General features: G+C 38.7%; 1 protein-coding gene across 1 annotated transcript in view; it reads left to right on the plus strand.

The window, feature by feature from the left end:
* The first annotated feature begins 235 nt into the window (after positions 1-235).
* The window catches only part of galnt18b (UDP-N-acetyl-alpha-D-galactosamine:polypeptide N-acetylgalactosaminyltransferase 18b), an 89,896-nt gene continuing 64,728 nt past the window's right edge, over positions 236-25,403 (plus strand). Inside the window, exon 1 of the mRNA XM_005936473.2 lies at positions 236-1,061. Within this exon, the coding sequence (XP_005936535.1) occupies positions 824-1,061 (238 nt within the window). The 5' untranslated portion in view covers positions 236-823. The remainder of the gene's footprint in view (positions 1,062-25,403) is intronic.

Below are 25,403 nucleotides of genomic sequence, written 5' to 3' on the forward strand. Positions count from 1 at the left end.
AAGCAACATCAGTTCAGCTTGCCTCGAAATAGATGTTGATAATTTTAAAAAATGAAGTTCACGATTTAGCCCAGAAAATACATTTTAAACGATTCTCCATCTTCGCTGTATTAGCCAACCCCTCCCCGCTCCCTCTTCTCTGCATTGATAAGGCGATTCACAGACCTATGACATGACCCCACGCCTCGATTTCACCGTGAAACCCCGTTGTCTCTATCTCGTGGTTTGATCCAGTATTGCAGCAGGTAGGCTGTGGATTTCATAGCTCTTGCATCAAAAGTGTGTTCTACATGCACGGGACAATTAAGAAAAAAGAAAGAAAGAAACCAACGTGTCCGAGGAGAGAAATCAGACACGCATGCTGGAAATATCTCGCTGTCCAAATAAAATAACGCCTGGCTACTTTGTGTCCTTTAATGTGCGAACAGTCTTGACAGATCCACTTTCACAGTGAATCAGTGCGCAGTGTGAGGACGCGTGCAGCGGGCAGACTGTCAGTCCTCTCCACCCTCCCATTGGCTGCAGGATTCTCGGTGTCTCTCCAGTTTCCTTAATTCTCCAAAGCTACTGGAGCTGACGGAGGTTTACGATGGATCGCGAGATGGAGCTTCACCTGTAGATATTTCATATTAACCTGTGATTCAAAATTGAGAGAGGAGGATTAAAAAAACTAACACCTCTTTGGAAGTAAATGGTTTTCTATTGGATTTTGCGTTGCTGAACAGTTGCTGGAAATAACTTCACTACCACAGTTTTGCGGGCGGGCTGTCGCCTCCTGCTCCGGTTTAACGGGATACCGTAAGCTGTATGGAGGGATGTCGGCATGGCTTGCACCAGGAGAACCAAAACTTTGGTGTCCACATGCGTGATACTGAGCGGCATGACCAACATTGTTTGCCTGCTCTATGTCGGATGGGTTACTAACTACATCGCCAACATTTACATCAAGGTCCCGATGCCTTTACCGGAGAGAAAGTTAGAAGGGGACAAGCGAGGTGACACTCTCCGGATCATGGAGAGGCTCGATCGGCTGGAGAATGTGGTCAACCAGCACATTCATGGTAAAACCTGTTATTTTAACACGGTTCTGGATGAACTAATCCTTCTGTTTTACATATAGTGTCCGAGCTATTTGAACTAAACCATGTGAAAGTTTCATTTTTGTCACATAAAGGTGTGTGGCATTTGAAAGTGCGTTGTGCCTGGGGGAATGGATAGAGCAGGAACTTCTTTTGTCTGTTCACGATCAGATTATTTAGAGGGTGTAATAAAGGACAAAGAAAAGCTGCAGGTTTGCAAAGGAGTGCAGCGAGGCTCTAACCTATATGACAGTAATACAGCACACATAAACACCATTTAAAAAGCTGCATATATGAATTTCATTGTAATAAACAGATAGAATACAATAAAGTCTGAACAGCATTTTCTCCTTTTGTTTTACGCACAGAGAGTGAATCTTCATTAATACTGTCAAACACGGGATTGTATCTTTCCTTCATTTCTTTAGGTGTTGTTTTTGCTGTACAACGCGGATTGTTAATAAAACGTTTCCTCTTAGAGAGACAAAATTCAATAAAACGTTGAGCGCTGCCAGCGTTAAAATACAACAGCACGACAGGACATTTCACATCTGCATTAAGTCTGATTATGTGTATAAGAAACTTGCAAAGAGAATTTCTGGATCTGCTCTTTCATTCCTCGTCTGAATGAATCGGAGTTATACATTAAACAGCTGAAACAAAAAGTAAGTCTTTTCTCCCCAATCACGTTTGACTTGAACTTGACCTGTTCCTACACTTATAGGAATGCCGGGAATCCTTTTGGTCAGATTCCTTGCTGGCATGCAGTTTCTTTACGCTTGATCACACATGGTTAATTTTCGTCCTCTCCCTCTCTTTAAAAGAGCTATTCTTGTCGTCACAAGGGGGGCTCGTTTTGGGCAGGTCCCAATTTGAAATGGCACAGAGCTGCTGCAGAACTGAAATGCAGGCAGAAATCTACTCATGCTTCTTTGAGCAATAAGGCTCTGTGCTAAGCTTGGGTAAACATTCCTCCTGGAGGCAGGTCTCCATTTCAGCTTGGCACCCATAGGCATCTGCAGGAGCTTTGTTGAGTTGCCCCCAGTGACTTGCCTCCAAAGTACACGTTTCAGCTATTTCTGTTACTCTGACTGGAAAAGATAATATGTGACATTGCCACTGCTGCTGCGATTCTGCTTCTTATTAACCTTATCACCCAACCTATATAAATTATGCTGCTTACACGGAAAAAGACTCGGTCTCTAGAATCACCTGTACTTTATTTTAAGCTGCTTTTTGACAGACTGCACATGCAACATCTCAGTTCTTGGACTTTTTCCAGCTTTAACGCGCAGTTTGGCATATGGGGAAATGTGCTTATTCACTGTATTGCATTCGGTCAGATGAAAAGATCACAAACCCTCCCATCTCGTTTCTGTTTGGTAAATAAGCTAAGCTGCAAGAGTGCCAACAGGGAAAAAGCTCACCTTGCTTTGTCCAAAGATTAAAAAAAATATATATCTGCCTGCAGCCCCTCTGAGGCTCACTGATTAACTTGTTATATATTGCTGAAATTACTGCACCCAGACCAATTCCCATGCACAACCCTCCATAAACCATAGCTTGTTTTCCCTCACTTTGGCAAGAAGTATCATGGTATTTCGAGGTACTCCGGGGTGCTGGTTGTTCAGTTCTTTTTTTAACATTTGGACGAAGGCTTGCTGTTCGGATTTCTCTAATTCAACGTGGCTTCTGGCTGTAACAGAAACAGGGGTATAGCTCCCTAAATGGAAACTCTCTTTAAAAACAGGCTGTGGTTCACGTTTTTCTTACTGTCTTTTTGTGCTACTTTTAAAACTAGGACAATCATCCTGTAATTAGTTTTAAAGAAAACATCATGCATATCAAACATTTTCACTTCTCCATTGTTTCACCAGCTCCTGCACAGTCAGCCAGCATTATTATTGTCTGCTTTGGGATTTTTTTTTTTAAGTTTCTGAACCTGTTTCCAGGCCCTTGCCATAAACTGCAGAGACAAGACAGAGATAACTTTAATAGCAACCGTAAGTCTCAGTGATGGTCATTTTTTAAGAGTTCGGGACCACAGTGTTGTTGTTGGAAGCAAAAATCTGTTGGGGCTAATGCAGGGGGAGACTGTTGGAGCTGACTCAGTCAGAGCACATTTGCAACAGTAAAAACTGTAACAGCAAAATGACCCATCATTCTAAGTGCAAGCCATATTGTCTGGATTTCCCCGATAATTGCTTTCAATGGATCTGCAGCAAATGTAGACCCATAATCTGAGTGCATATGTGGCCAACAGCGTCCTCAGAAAAAGAGCCAGAGAGTCATTAGTGCACTTTTGACATCTCTAAAAATACATTTCCTTTCTGTACAATGATTTGAGACAAATGCAGAAATGGTATATTTTCACTCTTACATTCTTCAGTTTTGTGATGTGACTTGAGTCATTGTATACTAGTCACACAGCCACCAACTGTATATGCACTTAGTTTCAGTGCAGCGGAGGCCAACATGAGCCCTCACACCAGAGAGCATTACCGCATCCGAGAATGAAACATTTATTGCAGCTGACAGTCAAGAGAGATGTCTCTGGTGTCAGCTTCGCTCTCAGGGATGAGACAGAAATATTCCACTATGTGATGAAGTTAAGTGGCCTGTTACCAAGATAAAGCATCATGGAAACAGCATGTTAAGCGGCTGAACTCTTTTTTTTATTAAGTAGAGTCAGCCGAGGAGAGTTTTATCGAGTGGCTGGACCGAGCACGTTCACACATGTCCACCATGTGTGAACGTGCACTCTTTCCCTTACGCTACCAAACCCAAAACTCAAGGGCAAATGCTGCAGCTACATGTGTGACAGTTTACAGAGCATATTGTCAAGTCGTGCTACAAAATGTCTGATAAACCTCTGGAATATACAGTTAATGGAGCACTCCACTAGGTGTAATAGTCAAGCTTTTTTTGCTCTGTGTACATTTACATATATTTGTAATTCTTTATTAAAATAGGAGGCATCAGAATTCCACATATTTTTATTTCAAATAGTGCTCATCAACTAATTTTGTCTTATTTTTTGCTGCTTTTTGTTGTTGATCTGGGTGACAAACTGTTGCATTGTTGACACAGCAGGAAAAAATAGCACTGAATAGCACTGCAGCTAAGAATTATATTCTTGAAATCATTTTGGTTCTTTGTTAAACCATTAATGAATTGTTAAAAAAAAAAAAAAAAACGAAGAAGAAGAAAAACAATTTCTAAGAATCAATGGGTGACATCTTCCAGTTTCCTGTAATTTGGATTTTGTTGTTTAGTTTATTTGGTATAAACAAAACAATGAGGCCAATTATCACACCTAAACAAACATAAATGCATGAGTGTATACCATAAAAGCTGTGCTGTTTTAACAAACTGCTGTTTTATTGTGATGGTGATTATGAAAAGATAGCCGGTTTCATCGCTTCGATTTGACCTCTGAGGACGTACATTCGTCTGATTGAACAGTCACGGAGCCTCTGTGAGCGAGGCATTAACACAGTGGTGATTTAGCTGCAAATGATTGTGACAGCTCCCATGATGGCTCCAAGAAAATACTGTACACCCATCAACTCAATTGAGAAGCTCAGTAAAAGAGCATTTCAGTTGATGCTCAGAGGACAGTTATAGCTGGCTGTATATCTGATGTGATTTTCTCTGGGGAAAGTCGGTGCAGGCTGGAATAAACGAGTGAGGGTGAAAACTGAGAAAGGTGGGTGCATGTTTGTCTGCATGTGTTCAGGTGCTTGTGTGCTTGCTTGTGCAGGCTACGGCATGCAGCCCCGGCAAGAACAAGCTGCACTCACACATACTTGTGGATTCTCGGGACTTAAGGGCCAGTGAAAGAAAGCCGTGTTTCTTACAGAAGTTATGATAAAATATAATGACTGCGTTTGCATCATAAACAACAAGAAAACACAAACATTTCTGTATTACTATAAGAATACACGTGTGTGTGTGTGTGTGTGTGTGTGTGTGTGTGTGTGTGTGTGTGTGTGTGTGTGTGTGTGTGTGTGTGTGTGTGTGTGTGAAAACCTCTCTTTCTGGCTCACGTTGCAGAAACCTGTTGATGATTGGTCTGTTTCTCTTTACCATTTAACTTCTTCTGAATCTGACTCACATTCATTTGGCAGCTCTGAGAGCTTGTTACTTCAGCAGAGACTAGTGAGGCAAACTACACAAATGGTGCGGCTGTTATGTTGGTGTGCAAAGCAGCTTATTTTCCTTATGGATATAGCACAGTTTGAAACATTTTTATAGGTTGTGATGATTTATTTTTCCCAACATGTCATATACCAAACGACAGATTAATGCACAAGCACCACTAGTACTACTACTACTATTAGTAGTTCATGTACCTTGACATATTGCAATCTGGCAGATAACTAGAGTTAGTGGGCATAAACTGAGTGGCTAATTAAGGTAATTGAGGGCAGGTGCTGGCAGGTTTAGGACAGCGGGAACAGCTGAAGACTGCTGCTGGGTGGAGAGACTATTCGGCATCTGAAGTGGCAGGACAGGTTCAGACTGGCAGAGAATCATGATGAGCATTAGCATGCAGAACCATTAAGGATGAAGATGATGTAGAACTGTTGCAAACTAATGTGCTATCCATGATGAACAAAAATGTGATTTTATTATAATATTTTTGTAAGAAAATGTCAATGTCGTTTTACCCATTGTTCTCAAGTGCTGTCTTTGCAATATACTGCAGAAACACTGCTTGTAATTACTGTAGCAGGCTATTAAAGAGATCATATTTTTCTTTCTAATATTGTCTTCTTTTCATTGGCTCCCTGTAAAATCTGGAATTTAATATGAAATCCTTCTCTTTACATGCAAAGTCTTGAATAATCAGACCTATCTTAAAGACCTCATAGTACCTTAATTATCCTGATAGAGCACTTTTCTCATAACCTGCAGGCTTATGTGTGCTTCTTAGTTTCCAGAAGTAGAATGGGAGGCGTTCACTCTCAGGTTTCTCTCTTGTAGAAAGAACTTCCTCTTGTATTGAATTCAGGAGACCAATATCCTCCTTGGGCTTAAAATTTTACTTTTTGTTCAAGCTTGTAATTTGGGATAGATCAGGTGATTCTGAAACCTCCCCTGGTGTTGCTGCTATAAGATTAGGCTGCTGGGGAATTTCCATGATACATATCATTTCTTTGTGAAACTGAAATTGTGGAAACAAACAATGCAAAACACCTTAGACAAAGCAATGCTTTGAGTGAAACGCTAACACAATAAGAATGCTGGCAGGCTCATGTTTAACAGGTGCAGCACCTACTGTAATTGCCACGTTCGTTTCATATAAGACAAAGGAATATATTTTCTAATGGTCTCCTTGAGGAAATTGGTCTATTTCATTTAGCCCAGTGTAGGTATTCTGATAGAAAATCCGGTTCAAACCCAGGACCATTTTCCTGTGCACTGACTGTGGAAACTACAGAGCTACCATGCTGCCTTAGCATGCCAAAAATCACTAATTAGTACTATAGTACCCTGCAGCTAAGGCTGAATGTCATTAATTTTTCAGGTATTTGTATCATGAACCACAGTAAATTAACTCAAAGGGATGGGAGTGAATAAATGTGACTGTACTTCCATAATAACTGGTTAAGATTCAGACTCTTTGAATTTCTATATTTCCAATACATAGAATTCAGCTGGGAAATAAACATGCCAGTGCGTTCAGTTAAGTAATCTGCAGTATGTTCGATACTGCTTCAAAAATACTGCAAATGTATCTCAGGTGTGGAGTTTGTGTGTGGCATTTACATGTTTTCCCTGTGCTTGTGTGCGTTCTCTCGGGTACTGCGGTTTCCTGCCACAGCAGCCCTGCACTGCATGTTAGGTTAAATTGGTGGCCGTAGGTGAGAATGTGAGCGCGAATGGTTGTTTGTCTCTTTGTGTTGGACCGGAGACCTTGCTAAGGTGCACCCCTCCTCTTGCCCAATGACAGATGGGATAGGCTACAGCCCCCACCCATGACCCTGAATTGGATAAGCAGTTAAGAAAATGGATGGATGGTGTCTCTGGTGTTTCTGTAGTTAGTTATACCTTTTGTGCAAAGTCAATAGATCTGTGACGAGCTAATATCGGTCTGGCGCTGCTGTAAAGATTTTGTGATTAAAAAGAATATTTGTTTAGGGAATAATGCAGTCTTGGTAGGCTGGCAACATTTCATGTTTTTTTAAGTAAGCAGCCAGGTAAGACACTCTGCACATTTAGAGAGACATGAAAATGCAAGTGCTTATAAAAGCTCCAGCCCTTTCAATATGTTTTTTTTTTCTTTTTATGAATAGATCATGAAGCAGAGATGGTGCTTCTCAGACTTCACCATCTGTTAAAATATAGCAAAGAGGATTTTACTGCATGACTTTATCTTAATGCACAGAGCTTAACAGTGCTTCATATTGTACTGTAATGTAACTGTGGCTCTAAACATTCTGCTGTAGATTTATTACAAGTCTGATTCATCTGTCAGCACTTGCTGTTCGCAGCCTGTAGGCAGGGCTGCAGACAGTGTGTGAGAGCGAGATGTGTGAGGAGTGGGAATATAAAACAGGAGAATATTCGGGGTGGTAATTTCAATAAATCAAGATGCTATTGAAACACAGGGATATTAATCCACTGGAGAGTCTTTGGTAATGAAAACAATTAATTATTTTGAATCCAGAGGGCTAATATGTTAAAGTAAGTAAAGCCCTCTTACAAAAAAGGTCATCCCTTGACAATTTATCCTGAATTGATCAGTTCACTTTTGCAAATGTTCTCAGTGTTGTTTTCCCCCCGCTGAATTTGAAGTTGCAGCTAAATATGAAAACAATCCTTGTAAGTCAGATGGAAATCTGATTTAGCTCTGACTGCATGGGATTTACGTTACAGCCCCAGCTGACAGTGAGCAGTTTATCTTTATATATTGATCTACAATGATTTATTGATAAGAACCTCCTTCCCTGGAGCTGGTTAGGTAAACATAATAAATATTCTCACAGGATAAACATAAAGATGCATTGTGTGATTTTTAGACCGATGTGCGACGAAAGTCTTTTCTCCGGGACACATTTCTGATAACCAGATGTTGTCATCCTACAGTCAGTGGAGTAGTTATTTGCTGTCAGCAGAATGAAGCCCCAGATTAGCACACTAGATGTGATCCTCAAAGTTGTCAACACCACATTTATAAGAATTTAATTAGCAAAAATAAACACAGGGTGTTTTGGGAGAACATGCATGGACATAACAGATATGTATCTGTGTTAAAGCATCTGCAGAATGTTCAGCGCAAAAGACGATGAGTGCATCAGCAAAGCATTCGAAGTCAATCCATGGACTGGAAAGCGTCAGCTGTTTCATGGTTATGTTAAGCCAACCCAGACCTCTAATATAAATCTGGGCCCTAATTTTGGTTTAGTGTTTTATATCAATTATAATTAATTTAAGGGGTTATAATACCAACAGAGTCTCATTGAGGTGAGACTCTTTATTTTGCAGAATAATCATAAACCAGTATTTGTTTGAAAAGAAAATGGCAAAAGAATGCACCATCTGGGTTTCTCCTCAAAGTATCTTCTAATCCACTGTAAATGCTTCAGACCTCCGTGCTTCACATTCAGCGTATATCAGCAAAGGCAGCAACAGCGGAGAACAAATTGAAGTGTTTTGTTGCACTATGCATTCAAGATTTGTCAGCAGTCGTTTCTTTTTCTCACTCCTCTGCACTTTTTCATAATTAATGGCACTAAGTGAGGAAGTATGCGTTTCCAACACAGCTATGCCATTATGTTTTCATCTGCTATATAAACAAGATCTGTCATTTTCTCATGTAGTGTCTCTTCGACTCCTTTTTATTAGATTTAATCTGAAAGCATATATCTCAAGATATCTGAAATTATCCAGATCTGTGCTTTTATGTTTGCCTAGCTTTGGTATGAGACTGCTGACATTCAGATTATACTTTTGGGTCTATATTAAAGTCAAAATACAAACGCTTTCATCAGAGCTAAAACAGACAATCAAATACTTAAATCTCTGTCTGTTTTAGCTCTCGTCCCTTTAAACCAAATTTCTTTTGACAGACAAAGTTCTGTGAAAAAGTATTTGCCTCCTATCTGATTTTTTTTATTTATCTTTACTACACATAAATGTTCAAGATTCAATCAATTTCAATAGTAGTGAAACATAACACATAAGTAAATACAAAATGCGGTTTTTAAATGAAATAATTTATTAAGGGGGGGGGGGGAATTTGTAAAATAAATAAATAAATAAATAATTGAACTTTATGTTTGTGTCCCGCTACATCTGGCATAAAACAGCATTTCATATAAAGTCATACCAAGAACACAGTGGTAAAATATTAAATATTAGTTAATAATTATAATAATAATTTCATCTCTGCACACAGTCGTACAAAAGAAGGGCAGATTGTGAGGAAAATTGGTCTGAGCTGCTGGTGCTGCTGGTGCATACAGCGTCTGGCTCATGTTCACCCACCAACACCCATCTGCCAGCTGCCTGGATTTGCTTTTATGAACCATGTGGACCTGCATGCAGTGTGTGGCCTCCATGGCAAATCTATAATATGCTGGCCATGTGTGCACTCAGTACACAAAGCCAATCTGCTCACACCTCGACTGAAACTTCAATTAAAGTTTCGTTAGCCAAATTTAAATAATGTTACATATTTTTCACGTCTTATGAATATGCATTTTTCTCCACTCAGCACGTCTTTGCCCTACATGATAGTTGACTGTATCTGTCAGTATTTGATTTCTCTTTATTGGGTCAGCTGATGTTGCTGATGTGAGACAATGATGGGGACGGTGTAGATGGATTATAGGGTGAGACTCGAGAAGATAGAAGTGAATTACTGTGGCCTCAGAAAGAGATTCATCATCGGCTCACTATAATTGAGATCCTCTATCAGAATACATTTTCCCAGGCTTCACTCACCATTAATCCATCACTGATACAGACAAAATTGGAGCTGTAGTTGTCCACCCCACAGTGCCACATTGATGGAACAAATAGTTCTCTAAATATCAAATGGACATGAGAATTTTTTTCTTAAAATGTTCCATTTTTTGTTCCAAAATACATCCTTTAAAACTCCAGCAAACTACTGAACAAAAAAAGACTCTTTCCTGCTATTTCTAATAATCATTCAAAATAATCATTGCAAATCTTTTGTAATCTCAAACTGTCAAGGCCTGATGATTCTAAAATGGCATTCAGCTGTATTACCAATGACACTTGAGTCCATCTACAGTTTTTATGGCTCTAATAATTCATGCACCACTCTAAATTCCAAACAGAAAATGTGGAAATTGATGTAGAAAGCTTAATCTAAATGTGTTTGTTTCCACTATTAATTTGGAGAACATTGAGCATCCTTATCATTCCACCCAGATCTGATATTTTCTGTCTCAGTTCATTTGTTATACACATTCATACCCCTACACTAACTTCTGCTCACCTCTATTGATCACTTGATTCCCCTCACGTAAACTCTCATCACATCTCTCCATCTCTTCATTCACTCCCTGGTGTAAATATATTTTGTCCACTTCCAATTACCCTCTGCCAAATTGCCTGTGATGCTTTTCAAGTTGTAGCTTTCATGCCTTTTTTGTCTTTGGCATCCTGACAGTCTTTTGGACTCTGCCTTTTACCCATTAATGCTTTTGGTCTCTTGATATTTTAGCCTGCCTGCTGACTTTGCCCCTTGCCCCTTGTCCCCATATCCTGCTTGTGCGTGCATTACTTTTCACAAAGGTGAAGCAGCTGAACTTTTGGAGTCCCTTGTTCTCTGAGCTGTCAGTTTTTTGGGGGGTTTTCCCTTTCTATCATAAATTTCATCTCCTCAATAGATTTAGAAGTCCCATCGCTTCATGTGGGCTTATAGCATGGGATTTCTGCTGAGTCACTTCCATCATATTGTATTCTATTTTTCAATCTCTGCCAAGAGGCAATGTTGAGTTTGTTCATTAAATTGACAGCATTTGTAAATGCAGTGATGGCTGTCATCTTCACAGTCTTTCTAAAAATGACATTGTGACAAAATCACAATTCACATAAAATAATAACAGAAAAGACAGTCATTAATCACATGAGATCCACCTTAGTGATTGGAGTTTGAGTTGACCTTAAGGTAGATATATTGTATCAGTTTTAATTAGTCGGATCCTAACACCAGTAGCATCACACTGGCCTTTCCCACTTCCACTTAAAACATACGATCCGGTTTAAAACATGACTTAAAGAAATACCAATATTTCAAAATATCATTAATAAAAGTTTTGATTTGAAAAATAGAAAGGGCTGTAGTTTTATATTTCCAGTTGTTGCTCTGAAAACTGGGCATGAATTGCAGAGAGATATAAATTAGTGTGCAGCTGTGTATAAGAAAATTGAGAGAAAATATCCCATTTGTGAAGATATTAAGTAATATTTTTTCTGCTGTGATATCTCTGCTACCTGTGCCTTTGCTGTTGTCTTGCAGTATGTCTTGACATAGTTGTTACACTGTTAACATCTGAAGTGAGAACCACCTCCTGTTCTGAAGCTTTTATGTCTCTGTTGAGGCTTAAATCACTGACAGAAACTTTACATTATGCCCCACAGAGATGAAGAGGTTGTAAATGTGCTTTACGTCAACATTTTTCATGCCACTCACCTTTTCCACATATCAGTTCAGCCATTTTCTTAACTTCTTATTCAGTTCAGGGTTGTGGGGTTGCTGGAGTCAAAATCCCAGCTGACACTGGGTGAGAGAAAGTTTACACTCTGTCCAGGTCATCGGTCTGTCATGAGGCTAACATAGAGACAGATAGTTATTCACTCTGTTATCTATTCTTACTTTAGTCCATGAGAGGAAGCCAAAGCACCCAGAGAAAACACAAGCATGCACAGGGAGAACATCCAAACACAGAAACGCCTCAGATGACCAGCATGTTCTTCTTATTTAAGTGTAAATTACTGCAAAAAATGGAAACACATTTGTCCCATGTAAGATTGAAACTATAATATCTTAACACTATAAATCCCAGAAAATTAAAATAATTGCCAAAAAAAAAATTTCTTATTAAGCTAGAGTGTACAGAATCTTTTGACAATTAAAATAATAACAATAAATTCAATATTATTTTGGATATGTAAGTTTTAATTTGTATCATCTTCATTGACGGTCATGAATCAAATCAAAGTATAAATTTGTTTAAAGTACTTTAGTTAATGTTATGATACTCTTTTGGTGAAAATGAGACAAAATGCAGAAATTGTGAAAATGACTTAATCGTGTTGGTTATTTTTGATCAATCTTGCTTTATTCATCATGCATTAAATGACAACAAGAGTCTCAAAGTAAAGACTACTGTAAGGTAAAGAGGGGTGCAACAGGTTGTGGGATGAGATGAGATGACATCATATGGCACTTACATGAATTTCCTTGGATTTTGAGCTGTTTTTTCCAAAAGGGTTTTAAATGGATCATTCTTAGCGCTGCCTCTTATTTCTTGCATTTAAATTCAATTAATTTATTAAAATACATACTTAAGTGCATAGTTTAATCTTAAGCATAATGTAAGTGAATAATAAATTAGTTTTTCCATTAGTCTTAAGAAAAGAAAATTACTTAAGCAATTGCATTCACTAACATTCAATATGTCTGCATGGTGTGTATAGACAGCATGTATAGGAACAGTTTTACCTACATATACACAAAAGACTCCAAAAGTAAACAAAAGATTGTTTACTCCCCTTCTGTATAAAGCTTTAAACAGGATAAACAGTGAAGACACACACACACTAACTAATTCCCCCTCTGAAATAAACAATACAGAAGCAGATTTGGTCACGTTATGAGGCACTTGAAGGCCTGAAGCTCTGCACCAGCTTCCCTTGCCTGTCTGAGTCTCTTCCTGGTGCAAGTGCAAGCTATCAAATGCACACAAATGCCTTGTGAATGCTAATGCTTTGCATAAAAGTAGAACTGATGCCTTTCAAGGTGGTAAATATCATTTTTATTTAACACCTTTAAATATATATGGAAATGAAGTCATTAGAATCAGAATCAGAGTCATCTTTATTTGGCCAAGTTTGTGCATACAAACAAGAAATTTGACTCATCAGGTTCGCTTTGCATTTCTTTCTTTCTTATTTGCATACAAAAAAAGGAATGTTTTTAAAAAGGCAATATACTGTATACACAAGGAGAACACAAATATGAGGAGAAGATAAAAAGTAAGAAAAGTCTTAAGAGAAACTACACAACTTTTTGGAACATTTTGTTATTTGTTTGTTTTTTTAAAGGATGTCCCAGCTGCACTGTAGCCTGAGAAGATTTAAAGTTACTTGCATAACAAATCTGGGACTACTTCTCTATAGGACCTTCAGTTATGGGTGGCAGTGGTTAGCACTGTTGCCTTAAAAGAAGAAGGACCTGGGTTTGAACCTCACAAATGACTGCGGTCTTTCTGTGGAGTTTGCTTGCCCTCCCTGTGCCCACACAGGTTTTCTCTGGTGGCTCTGGTTTGTCCCACAGTCACGAGACATGCTCTTTAGACTAAACTGTGATTTTAAATTGACTGTGGATGTGAGACCTGTTGTCTGTCTGTATGATGTCCTTGTCCAAGGTGTATCCACCTTTCACCCTACAACAGCCCATCCACCTGAAAATGGGTGCATGGGCCATCAGTTATCATCATCACTTTCTGTATGCTCATCTAATGTGGAAGGTATGGAGAACATATGGTCACAGAAAAAGAAAATGTCTTCATTTATTAGTCACGTTTTCTAGGAAGAGCACTGAAAGCCATGTTAAAAAAACTAAAAAAAGCTATCTTGCCTTGCTGGGTGTAAATGCTGATAAAACTAACTCTGCTTTTTTTGTCCCGCTTCTTTTACAATCGTTCTTGGGAAGCTTTTAGATCTTCTGACACAACATGACAGGGCATTCAGCTGTCAGGCAGGGTACAGAGGCCAGCAGCTGCCATCAACAACAAACCAGCATCCCGTCTGTCTGGCCTGAGGTGCAAACCAGCACGTTGCAAAAAAACCCCCAAAAACTGTCATGTGCTTTTGTGTGGCATCTGCTCTGTGGTGATAAGGACTGAAGTCAGTTGTTTCACTTTTTGCTTCAAAGCACATAGTTTTAGAGCTAATTATATCTCTCATTGTATTGTTGCTAGAATTAATGTTTAACCTATATGTTCTGCAGAAGAGTTATGACTCTTGATAGTGTGAGTGCGAGGCAGAATGTAAGGCTTTATTCAAAGTGATGTGTGAAATGCAGGAGCACATCTGCTCCCCTGTGATTACAGAATTGAAATACAAAGCACCTGTGTTCTTTTCTTCTTTTTTTTTTAACGAGAGCTGACTTTGGCAGTTCTGCTGTATCTGCAGCCTCAGGTTAAACATATGGACTTGCTGGACTTCTCAGTGATCGCTGTCATTTTGCAGGCTGAAACCCTGGCTTTGTGGCTCCTGGGAAGAACATTTAGGCCACTACAGTTAGTTGGCTGGTGGGCTTAACAGAAGCAGCTACATCTGTCCATTGCCTGAAGTTGCAAACAGCCAAAATATTTTGCTAACCCAAACCCAAGCATAGTGTATTTTTGGTGCATTTAAGTATCTTAGAAGCATTGTGTGCACATTTTCTTTTATACATTTACATACTTGCTGAAAACTTCCACATGTTGTGTGGGGATATAACATGCATTACTAGTAATGCCAGCACTCAATGTCTGAAACTGTTTTATTTCCTTTCAGTGTTTTAATTTATGCATTATATTAACTTACAGTATCTCAATTTATAGTATTTTTCCCTCTAATAACACCCAACATATTCATAGTCCATGAGATATTGTTGCAGTTTTACTCATTTTTCACCAGCAGCCTTTTCCACTAAAGGTTTGATAAACCTCATTACTGGCCTTCACCTTGTTTCTTCACCCTTAACGAGAGATATGAAAGGTGCAACTCATAAAGTCAGCTGGTTCGGCAAAAAGACAGCCTGAGGCCATTTTTCTCTATTTCTTACAGATAATAAGCATGCCAGTTCATACTTGCGTCTGGACAGTGACGCTTTATGTGAGGTTAATGATTCTTATGATTATGCATGCATTACACTGGGTGCCAAATCTGACTCCATTTTCCCTTTTGACCTATGTTTTGCTCCTTCTGGGCATTTTAAAGGTGGAATATATACTACAAGCAACTCAGGACAAGAAAATTTTTTGTATTTTAACGTCAATAACATGAATGCAGCAAAGCTGAATCCCTGTAGCAATCATTTTGTCCTCTCTATTTTTCATTTTCCAGCCTCCGTGTCACCTATCTTCAATAACAAATTAGCAGTTGATTGCTGTACAGACATTGTCATATTCATCAATACGGGAGCATTGTTGTAAAGTTGTTATCAACCAAGTATGATAAAGGCCCGACAGCGCTGAGATGGGTTTTTTTTTTTTTGCCAATCACTGCACCATCTGATTTATTGACCTCAGTCACAAAACATAACAAGCAGCTGTCTATTGTTCAGCTTTGACAAAAAACACTTCATTTCACACTTTGTGTTCTGCCCCTGCCACCATTAAAATATTTAAACACACTATGCTGTTGTCATTTTTAAAAAAAAGGTAAATTCTTAATTTCCAATGATTTTTGTGTTTCTGAACCATCAGTCCATGTTTTTGTCTTGAATTTTGTTGAAGGATTCCATTTTTATTATAAGCCGTAGCTCTAAAATTGAGGCGTGGGGAGAAATTAAGAAATATATATACAGAGATATGAGATAAGAAAGAAACCTCATGGGGATCTTTAAATATTCTCTTCAATAAAGGCAAGGGCAAACAACAAATAAGGGCACTGAGTGAAGTGAAAACCAAGGGTGGGAGAAGTCGACAAGGAGAAACATGTTTGATTCAGTCTCTATAAAACTGCAAAATAATTAATAATTAAAATATATCAAAGCTGAAGTGCTTTTATGTTTCACTTCACATAAAAATGGTTAGAAATAAGTGACCATTTGAAAGTTGTTCTTTAAGATAAACATCTGGGTCTTCATGTTGTTTGTGTCTGACTGGTGAAAATATCACAGAGTATCTAAGGCACAAAGCAAAGAAATTCATTTAAAAAGCCTAAATAGTGGTGGAATAAAAACTTGGCTGTATTTAGCTTTCAGTTAAAACAGTCCAGCGGGGAGTTTAATGATCAGTTTCTCCATCATCAAAGAATAGATTTTAGTAATCCATCAAAAGTGTAATTTAGAAACACAGTCTTATACTACAGTTACAGTAGGGAAAACAGTGGTTGGAAAGCATGGTGCAACCAAAGTTTATGCAACCTTGTGAACTTACAATCTTGTTTATTTTGAAGTGGTTGCTTCAAAGACGGGGATCAGTTCTGGGACTACTTGCAGTCATAGATTGTGTGATAGATTGCAAAATTAAAAATCTGTTGCTGTCTATGTAGTTTCAAGGTCACTTAAAACAGAAATTCAAATAAACTTCTTAGATTTAGAATCCAGCAGAAACTCATAGATATGAAATTGAAATTCCTCCACAAATAGTGACATTGTTGCTGCAGGATAGCAATTGAACCACAACCAGTAACCTTGCTTTTATATAAGAATATAATCACTATTACAACCATCTGGTAACGAGCTGAGTCAAGTCTCATATTTGAAAGAGACATGTCACAAGTGAGTTTCACTTGTTTCACAAGCAATTGGTTGCTTGTTGGCACTCTGTTGGTGTTTGTCCAGCAAGTCCATTTGTTCAACATGAGGCGGCAGATACAGCAGAACTGCTAATGTATGTGTGTCTGAGGGGAATTATTTGAAAACCTCTGATAATCTGTCTGAGAGTGCAGTTAGTCCTAATCAGACAGTGATTGCTTGGCGATAGTTTGCCTCTCACCACGCAACCTGTGCAATCGCCTTATGATCAAAACTGGGCACTGCAACTACCTGCAATCTGTGACTGAATGCAAAAAACCTCAATGCAACAACTGATTTCTCCTAATCATAAGCAGGCTGGTTTTCAATCTTGTTTGACATCAGCCAATTATTTAACCACATTATTCAATGAGGAAATCAGAAATGAGTAACAAAATTAATTTTGTGCTTTCCGGTGACATTTTGGGGCTCCTGGGTTTGATAACATTATTTCAGTCTGTCTTTATCCCTCATCTGCAGGTAGCTCCTGCAGTTTGACCTCAGGTCTTTTTTCCTTTTCCAAAAAGAAATGGAGAAAGCCTTGACTGATCGTTTTCCAATCTTTCAGCTTGCTTGCAGAAGCTGATAATGGATAATTAGTTATCAAAGCTTTGGAGCTTTAGCCAGTCTAACCCAGGAGCACATTTTCTTTTGATATTTGTCTCAATACAACATTGCTTCACATTCATATACAGGAATGTCCTTCTCCAGCTTTCACTTCCCAGAGATGCACTTCATCCACTCTGCATGTAAAGATGCACAACAGTGAAGATGCAAGGAGCAGAGATAGTGGAGCTGGATGAGTTTAAATCCCTGGGGTCAACCATCTAAAGCCTCGGACAGTGCACAAGAGAGGTGAAGAAGAGAGGGCAAGCAGGGTGGAGTGGGTGAAGGTGAGTGTCAAGGGTGATTTGTGACAGAAGGATAGCAGCAAGAGTGAAAGGAAAGATTTACAAGATGGCAGTGAGGCCTGCTATGATGTATGGTTTAGAGACAGTTGCATTAACAAAAAGACAGGAGGACGAGCTGGAGGTGGTAGAGCCGAAGATGATAAGATTTTCATTGGGAGTGAGTAGAATGTGCAAGAGTGGAAATGAGTATGTCAGAGGGATGGCTCAGGCTGAGCAGTTTTGAAAGCAAGTTAGAGAGGCAAGGCTGAGATGGTATTGGACGTGCAGAGGAGAGATAGTGGATATATTGGACAAAGAATGTTAACAATGGAGCTGCAGAGCTCAGAGGAGGTTCGTGGATGTAGTGAAGGACACGCAGAGGGTTGTTGTGACAAAGGAAGATGCAGAATGAGGGATATCATCAACACGTGGAAAATGGGGAGTGATGATTAATTGTCCTTGCTGGTGTGTTGGAAGCTGAAGCAGTGACACAGAGCAGCAGAAGCACTAACATATCAGAGGGAGAGAAGGGTGATTTGCAACTTAAATAGAAAACTAAATTAGAATAGTGTATTTGGTTTCTGTGATGAGGAGTGTGAGGCATGTTGAAGCAGTGTGACTTCAGTTGTCTGCCTGAACTAAAATCGGCTTCCCTTGATTTCACAAACTGCGATAAGTTTGGAATTTTTAAGTCCTAATATGTGAGGAGGCAAATAAGACATTTCTCTGAATATTTTTTACTCTTAGCCCAATCACTTGTGCAGGCTCTGATGTGCACATTTTGAATGCAATGTTCAGTTGGTAGGGTGATGTATCTGTAATGCTCAAATAATCTCAAACTGGTTTCTTGAATATAACAACGAGTTCACTGTCCTCAAAATGACCTCCACAGTCACCAGATCTCAATCCAATAGAGCACCGTTGGGATGTGGTGAAATTGGAGAGCCTCATCATGGATTTGCAGCCGATAAATCTGCAGCAATTGTGTGATGTTATCGTATCAATATGGACCAAAATCTCTTAGGAATGTTTTAGCACCTTGTTGAATCTATGCCAAAAAGAATTAAGGCAGGTCCAAAGGCCTAAAGTAGTCTAACCTGGTTTCAGAAAGGTGTACCTTATAAAGATTCTAGTGAGTTTGTATCTGGCAGAGAGCTATCTTTACAGACACTAGGTTTCAAAAATCAGATTACAATAGAAGGCTGGATATAATCTTTTAAATCTTTTTTATGTAAACACTTGGCACTAGAGCAGCTCAGTATTTTTTCCCAGACTAAAGTACATAAACAAATGCAACAATAGAAACTCGGGCAGATGTTTTCTTGTTCAGTTTCTGATCGTGGAGGTGTGAAGAGTGTGAATAGTATGCTTTTGTGTGCCATCATTTCATTCAAGTATAATCAGAAATAAAAACTCAAAACAAACCTCAGGAGATGAACAGCTTTTTCAATAGTGACTCGCTTCAATAGCTCCAGCTGTTAGGTGACCTGTTCCATATTCCCATCAAAATTCCCCAAGTGAAAAATCAAGGAGCTCTCTACCTGAATAATTGATAAATACCCCTCACCAGTCGTCAACATAGGGCATGATCAAAAAATAAAACATGAATCAACGATGTCTGTATCTGCTGTCTAAATCCATGTAGACTTCACTGAATATAGAGCAGATATTTCTGTTTCTATGTGCGGTCATTAAGAAAAACCTCTGTACTCTCAGTACAGTATTTTAAATATTCTGTTACTAGTGTGTCAAAATCCTTCACATTTCCCAAGATCTTTCTGCTTTCATTAAAAGAAAGTTTTTCACTGATTTGTGCTGGTGTAGTTGAACATTTTTGTACAGCTCTGCTGGAATTAGTTTTATTGCTTATAAGATATTGAATAGTAAAATACTAAAAAGAAGAAATTCTCTGAGAGTCACTGACACACTGATGATTTATTGCTCAGCTATGTCAGTCCTTTGAGAAATAACGTAATGAAAAAACAAAAAGGTACGTAATAAAATTATTGTTGGTTGGTAGATAGATTTTTTTGGTTTTTGACAAATAAAAAATACACACTTTTTGGTTTTTAGCCACACTTATAGCACTGCTGCCAATGTCAGTCAATGATTTGACTTTTTTTTCTCTGCACACTTGCTCTGAAATACGTGCTAGATGAATTGTACTTAGTTGGATTGCCAACTGGCTTTTCCTCTTTTGAGCCTTTTGAGTGAGAGGTATTAGTGTAAGGACCAATTTTCCTGTAGAACTTGAATTTGGTTGAAAGCATACCCCAAGAGTTTCTGTGGTTCTAGCAGAGTGTTGGAAAAAAACAGTGTTGGAATATTTCAGTGCATTGTGTTACTTTAAAGAGTAAAATTTCCAGTTAGGGATCAATTTATATCAAAAATGAAGCAACTTCAAAATTAAAAAGTAAAACAGTAGTTTAAAAATAAAATCAGACAGGAGTACACAACATTAAAGAACAACGACACGTCTCCCCAACTAACCCTCATATTTAACATTTATTTTAACACTTATTTTAAATTAAGTAATTCATATAATTTCAGAATAATCAGAACATTTCATTACAATTTTTAAATCTGGTAAAATTACATGAATTTTCAAGTTGGGAAGAGACCGCTTGACACTAGCCAAGAGAAAGTGTTTCAATTACTATTCTGAATGATGCTGCAGTTTACGCCATGCATTTGAGCTCATTCTCAGTTCTTTTTATATGTTGCAGGTTTATATGTTCTTATGTTCATACTTTCCATATATATTGTTGCTTTATTCAAAGCATCCTTTCAGGGGTTAGTGTTTGAAACAGGAACATTTCCTGATTTTTCCTTTTTTTAAAAAACAACAACAAAAAAACCCACCTTGTAGAGGGGGTTTCTTTTTTTACATGGGGATGTTTTCTTTTGTTTGTTTTATGAGTTATGAATCATTTTCCAAGATCATTTGTCTTCATGGGGAGATCTTTAGTTATGTAAATGAGCTAGCAAATCTCTGGGTATTATTTGATTCTCTGATGTCACATTTGTAGATTTACTGGCTTGATCTATTAGTAAAATGGCTATTTGTATAGCACTTTTCTAGCCCCTAAGGACCCCAAAGCGGTTTACACAACCAATCATTCACACATTGGTGATGGCAAGCTATATTGTAGCCACAGCCACCCTGATAGAGGCGAGGCTGCCGGACACTGGCGCCACCGGGCCCCTCTGACCACCACCAGTAGGCAACAGGTGAAGTGTTTTGCCCAAGGACACAACGACCAGGACTGTACAAGCCGGGGCTCGAACCGGCAGCCTTACGATCACAAGGCAAACTCCCAACTCTTGAGCCACGATCGCCCCAGTACTGGTTAAACAAATTAGGGGTGCAGACAACTAACACATCATAGAGCATAAATACACAGCTTATCTCGGGGAACTCATAATATATGCTAAGTGGGGGGACTTTTAATGACTTGCAGAAGAAAAACACTTCTAGTAGTAAGGAACGTAGCAACAACAATTATTTGCTGTTCTTTCTGTTGCCTCTAAGAGCAGACTTGTCTCTACACTAGTGTTGTAGCAAATTGGGTTAATGGTAAATTATTAGAAAATTAGGTCTTAAAGAAAAAAAAGTGTTTTGTTATACTTTAAAACTTCATTACCAGTGAATAGTTGGTATTGGCTTAAAAAGACAGATGTGCTTTCTGATAGATAAATGGGATACTTCACCCTATATTTTTCCATGCCTTGGGCTACATCAGTTTATTTTTCTGCTCCCAATGCGCTGAAATATTTTCAGATTTATATCCTACAACGATGAGTGCTTTTCTGAGAAGAGTCTACAGCCGAGACTCAGGGAAAACAACCCCTCCCCATAAAGGACGAATGGTGTTAAATGCAGGGCACAGATAAAGATTGCAAGATAGAAAATGAAAAGATACTTTGAAGAAGTTTTTTTTTTTTCTCCACACGCTCATTGCTGAGGAAGTCAAATCTGATACGAGGTTATAGAAAAGGCATCTCAGATGACTGAATTTAATGGAATGGCAAATCCAGCTTTTCAAGTTGAGCAGTGAGAATGAGAAATGTGGCTGAGAAGCAAAATGTCCAGAGCTTGACATCAAATAACGCCGGCAGTGTCTCATGATATCTGCTGTTCTTCAAAAGAAGGAAAATATTAGGAGTTACTTTGCTCTGATGTTTTTGGTGTTAATGACATTGAATTTTTACAGGAGACTTCTTCTTCTAAAGGATGAAAAAGCAAAAACAAAGCATCTGTGGCCCTCTGAAGGGCATGGGTGATTTCAGGGCTTTAATGAGGAGAAATGAACAAAAGGAGTAGAGATGACAAAGGCCGCTGCAAGTAAACATGACCCTCCTAAATTCTGTCCCTGCATATCCCCTCTTGGGAGTAAACAATGAAAAAGCTGCTCACCCCTCTCCTCTTTCAAGAGGAAAATGTCAGTGTGACGTGCCAGCTACTGATGCGTCCTAATGAGAGACTCCCACCGCCACTACCACCCTCCCCCCAAGTCAGAGATGCCTATACAGCATCTATACAGTGGCCAACTTAGCCTTTCTGCCAGTAAGTAGACTAATTGGTTATTAACTGTATTTATTGCCAGAAGAGGGGTGAGTTGTGTGAGGAAGGAGTGACAATAAAAGCTGTAACTGGTCTATAAACATGATAAACTGATCACACTCAACGTGTTTTGCCATAGCATGCATCTTCTTTAGGGTGAGCTTACATAACTGCGCAGGTTGTATCACTTCATTTTACAAGTAATTCACATAGTTCTGAGGATGTTTTCGCACCTATCGTTTGTTTTCTCTGGTCCATATCAGTTGATAAGTAAGTAAACTTTCCCCTGGTTTGAGTTCTTTTCACACAGAGAAGAATCCAAGTGGACTCCAAAGAAACTAAGATTTGCCATTACAAACCACAGGAGAATTTTCAGTCCACTTATTGGTTAGATGTGTCGGGGGACCCTCAATGAACTGAAGCAACATTGTGGGCCAAAATTCATCCCCAACAATTTAAGACAGTGATGAACGATTTCTCATTTCTGCTAACGGTGGTTCTATAAGCCACTGAATCACAGGGTGTAGTTAGTTTTTCACAGGACTTTATTCCTCTTTAACTCAGGCAAACTGCAGAGTCAGGTTATTATTCTATGGAAGTTTGTGATTATAAGTCACAGCTTTTATGTGACGATATTCTTCAGAGATGGTGTTAACAGACAGAAGTTGATTAGTACAGCTTTAAACTCATGCAACATAATTTACAGTTAAATAAATGATGTCATAAAGATGGTGTTACTTTGTAAAGCAGAATTTTTCCAGATGCTTTACAGACCACAGGTCTTGGCTCCAAATTGAATTAATACTGCTAAGGCCAGTTAGCATTGATCACCCCGCAAAAGAGAACAAGTGTTTTAGTTAGCATTTCTTTTGTAAATGCAGACATTCTCCATGTCCTTTTGACAAAACCAATTTAGTTGTTTGTATCGACTAATCCTGCATTCATAATTTGACATTTAAAGCACAAACTGCTACACCAGTGCTGATTTCAGGTAGATCATTGAATCTCGTCTCTGTCTTCCTGCTCATATTTTTTTGCTCACACCCTGTTAACATACGAATTAAAGATAGTGTAACAATAACATAATTGCTACATATATTGATTAACAGCAGCTGCATGAATTCCACATTTAGTCTCAATTCTGGATGAGTCATGAGGTAATTTACAGAAGATCTAAGACTCTTGTGGCCTGGCTCTTTGGGTAGGAGGGGCAGGGCTGTGAAATGGTTTTGAAACAGGCGATGCCAGAATCAATTAAATCTTTGAACTTCTTCTAAACCTCGGAGAGAAACAGAGAAAAGGTGATAAAACTGGATTAATATGTCATTTAGCTTCTGTTAAGTGTCTACCAGCAATGTTTCCTGCTACCTGCAGCTAAAATGGCAAGGGAAGGAAGAGAAAAAAGGTGATTTATAATGAAATCAAAGCATCAGTGACCTTCTTCACATCACTGTCAGATAAGAGCAGTCTTATTTTAACCATATTTCTGAAAGCAGTTGAACTTGTCTCTTCATGCGCTTCCACATCAAGTTAAAATTAAAAACGAGTCATTCTTTGAAGCTACACATTTAGACAAAAGGCGCAAAGGAACAGTGTGTCAGTCTGTAACAAAATGCAAATTACTGTTTTTCTTTGAACGACTCTTATGTGAGTGCTTATGTGTTAAAGTGGAGCGGTGTTACCGTGACTTGCTGTTGGAAACAAAGTAAAAGCAGATAAGATAAGACAGTCAACAGCAAATTATTTATTTAAAGAATCTGTTTCTCTTGTACCCCTCACACTGACTTGAATGTGACCACTGAGTTGCAACCCTGAGGTGCCAACAGAGTTTTAGTGTGAAAATTTTAAAAGGTACTCAACAAAGTCTGATGTCACCTCACACAGTTCTGAATTGGCAAAGTGAACATGTGCAGAACACTTTTACTTTCTAACATGGATGCAGTATTTCTACTGTTCAGTCTGCAGTGGTCAGAGGGAAAGATAAGTACAAGGACTGGTCCACTGCTAACTCATCCTCCATTTAGTGTGGGAAAGTCAATTACTGAAAATGGACTTCCTGCATTATGTTTTATTGTGTCTGTGGCTGTTTGTGAAGGATAATGCTGCAGCATTAATGGATTTATTTATTTATATTCCAAATATCCATTCAACCTTACCATGCCTGGGTGGTGACAAGGTGGTTAGCATCACTGCCTCACAGCGAGATAGTAATGGGTTTGAAGCTGCTGACCGGCTGGAGCCTTTCTCCGTGGAGTTTGAAAATTCTCCTTGTGCCTGCTATGGTTCTTCCATGTACTCTAGCTTCCTCCCATAGTTCAAAGACATGAATCTTAGGTTAATTAGTTAATAGCTGGTCTGAGTATGAGCATAATTAGTTGTGTCCGTGTTAGCTCCATGACTGGTGACGTGGCCTGGGTGTACCCTCCTCTCACCCTATGACTGCTGGGATAGGCTCCATCGCCACCTGCTATCGTGAACTGGATAAGTGGTTAAGAATAGATGGATGGACTCTGTGTATGAAGAGACATGGATATACAGTAGAAATCTACTTCAAAGGCATCAAAGGTTTTTTGTCAGTACATATGAAATTAGTTAGTTTTTTGACTTTTTTTTATCTATTAGTTGTCTGGCATGTTTTTACTGGATCGGATGATGTGTTGTCTTTCATTTGGGTTTATGGTTCCAGCTTATTTTACAATCCTGGCTCAGACTCAGATTTTTTGCTTTATAGCTAAAAAAGGAAAACGTTTGGAGAATGGACCAAAGAGTGGACCACAATTCCTCCACAGGGGTGTGAAGGACTGCCAAGGGTGACACAACCAGTTATTATGTTAAAGGAGTAGTTACTTTTTCACATGGGGGCAAGCTGGTTTGGATCAGTTTTTATATTAATACATTGTCCAATATGGAAAATATTTCAGATCATCAAACCAGTTAAGTGTGACAAATATAGTATAAAACTAGGAAAGCAGGAGGGAGGCAAATACTTTTTAACAGCATGCGTGTTTAGAGTTGGGCAATATAGATCAATACCACAATATCAAAGAGTACTTTTACTTATAATCAGTGTGTGTGTGCGTGTGTGTGTGTGTGTGTGTGTGTGTGTGTGTGTGTGTGTGACAGCGTTTCATGAATTCTGCTGACGCAATAGT

This window comes from Haplochromis burtoni, unplaced genomic scaffold (assembly GCF_018398535.1).
Source record: "Haplochromis burtoni strain Fernald_Lab_line unplaced genomic scaffold, NCSU_Asbu1 Contig_50, whole genome shotgun sequence".
NCBI classification, from domain to species: domain Eukaryota; kingdom Metazoa; phylum Chordata; class Actinopteri; order Cichliformes; family Cichlidae; genus Haplochromis; species Haplochromis burtoni.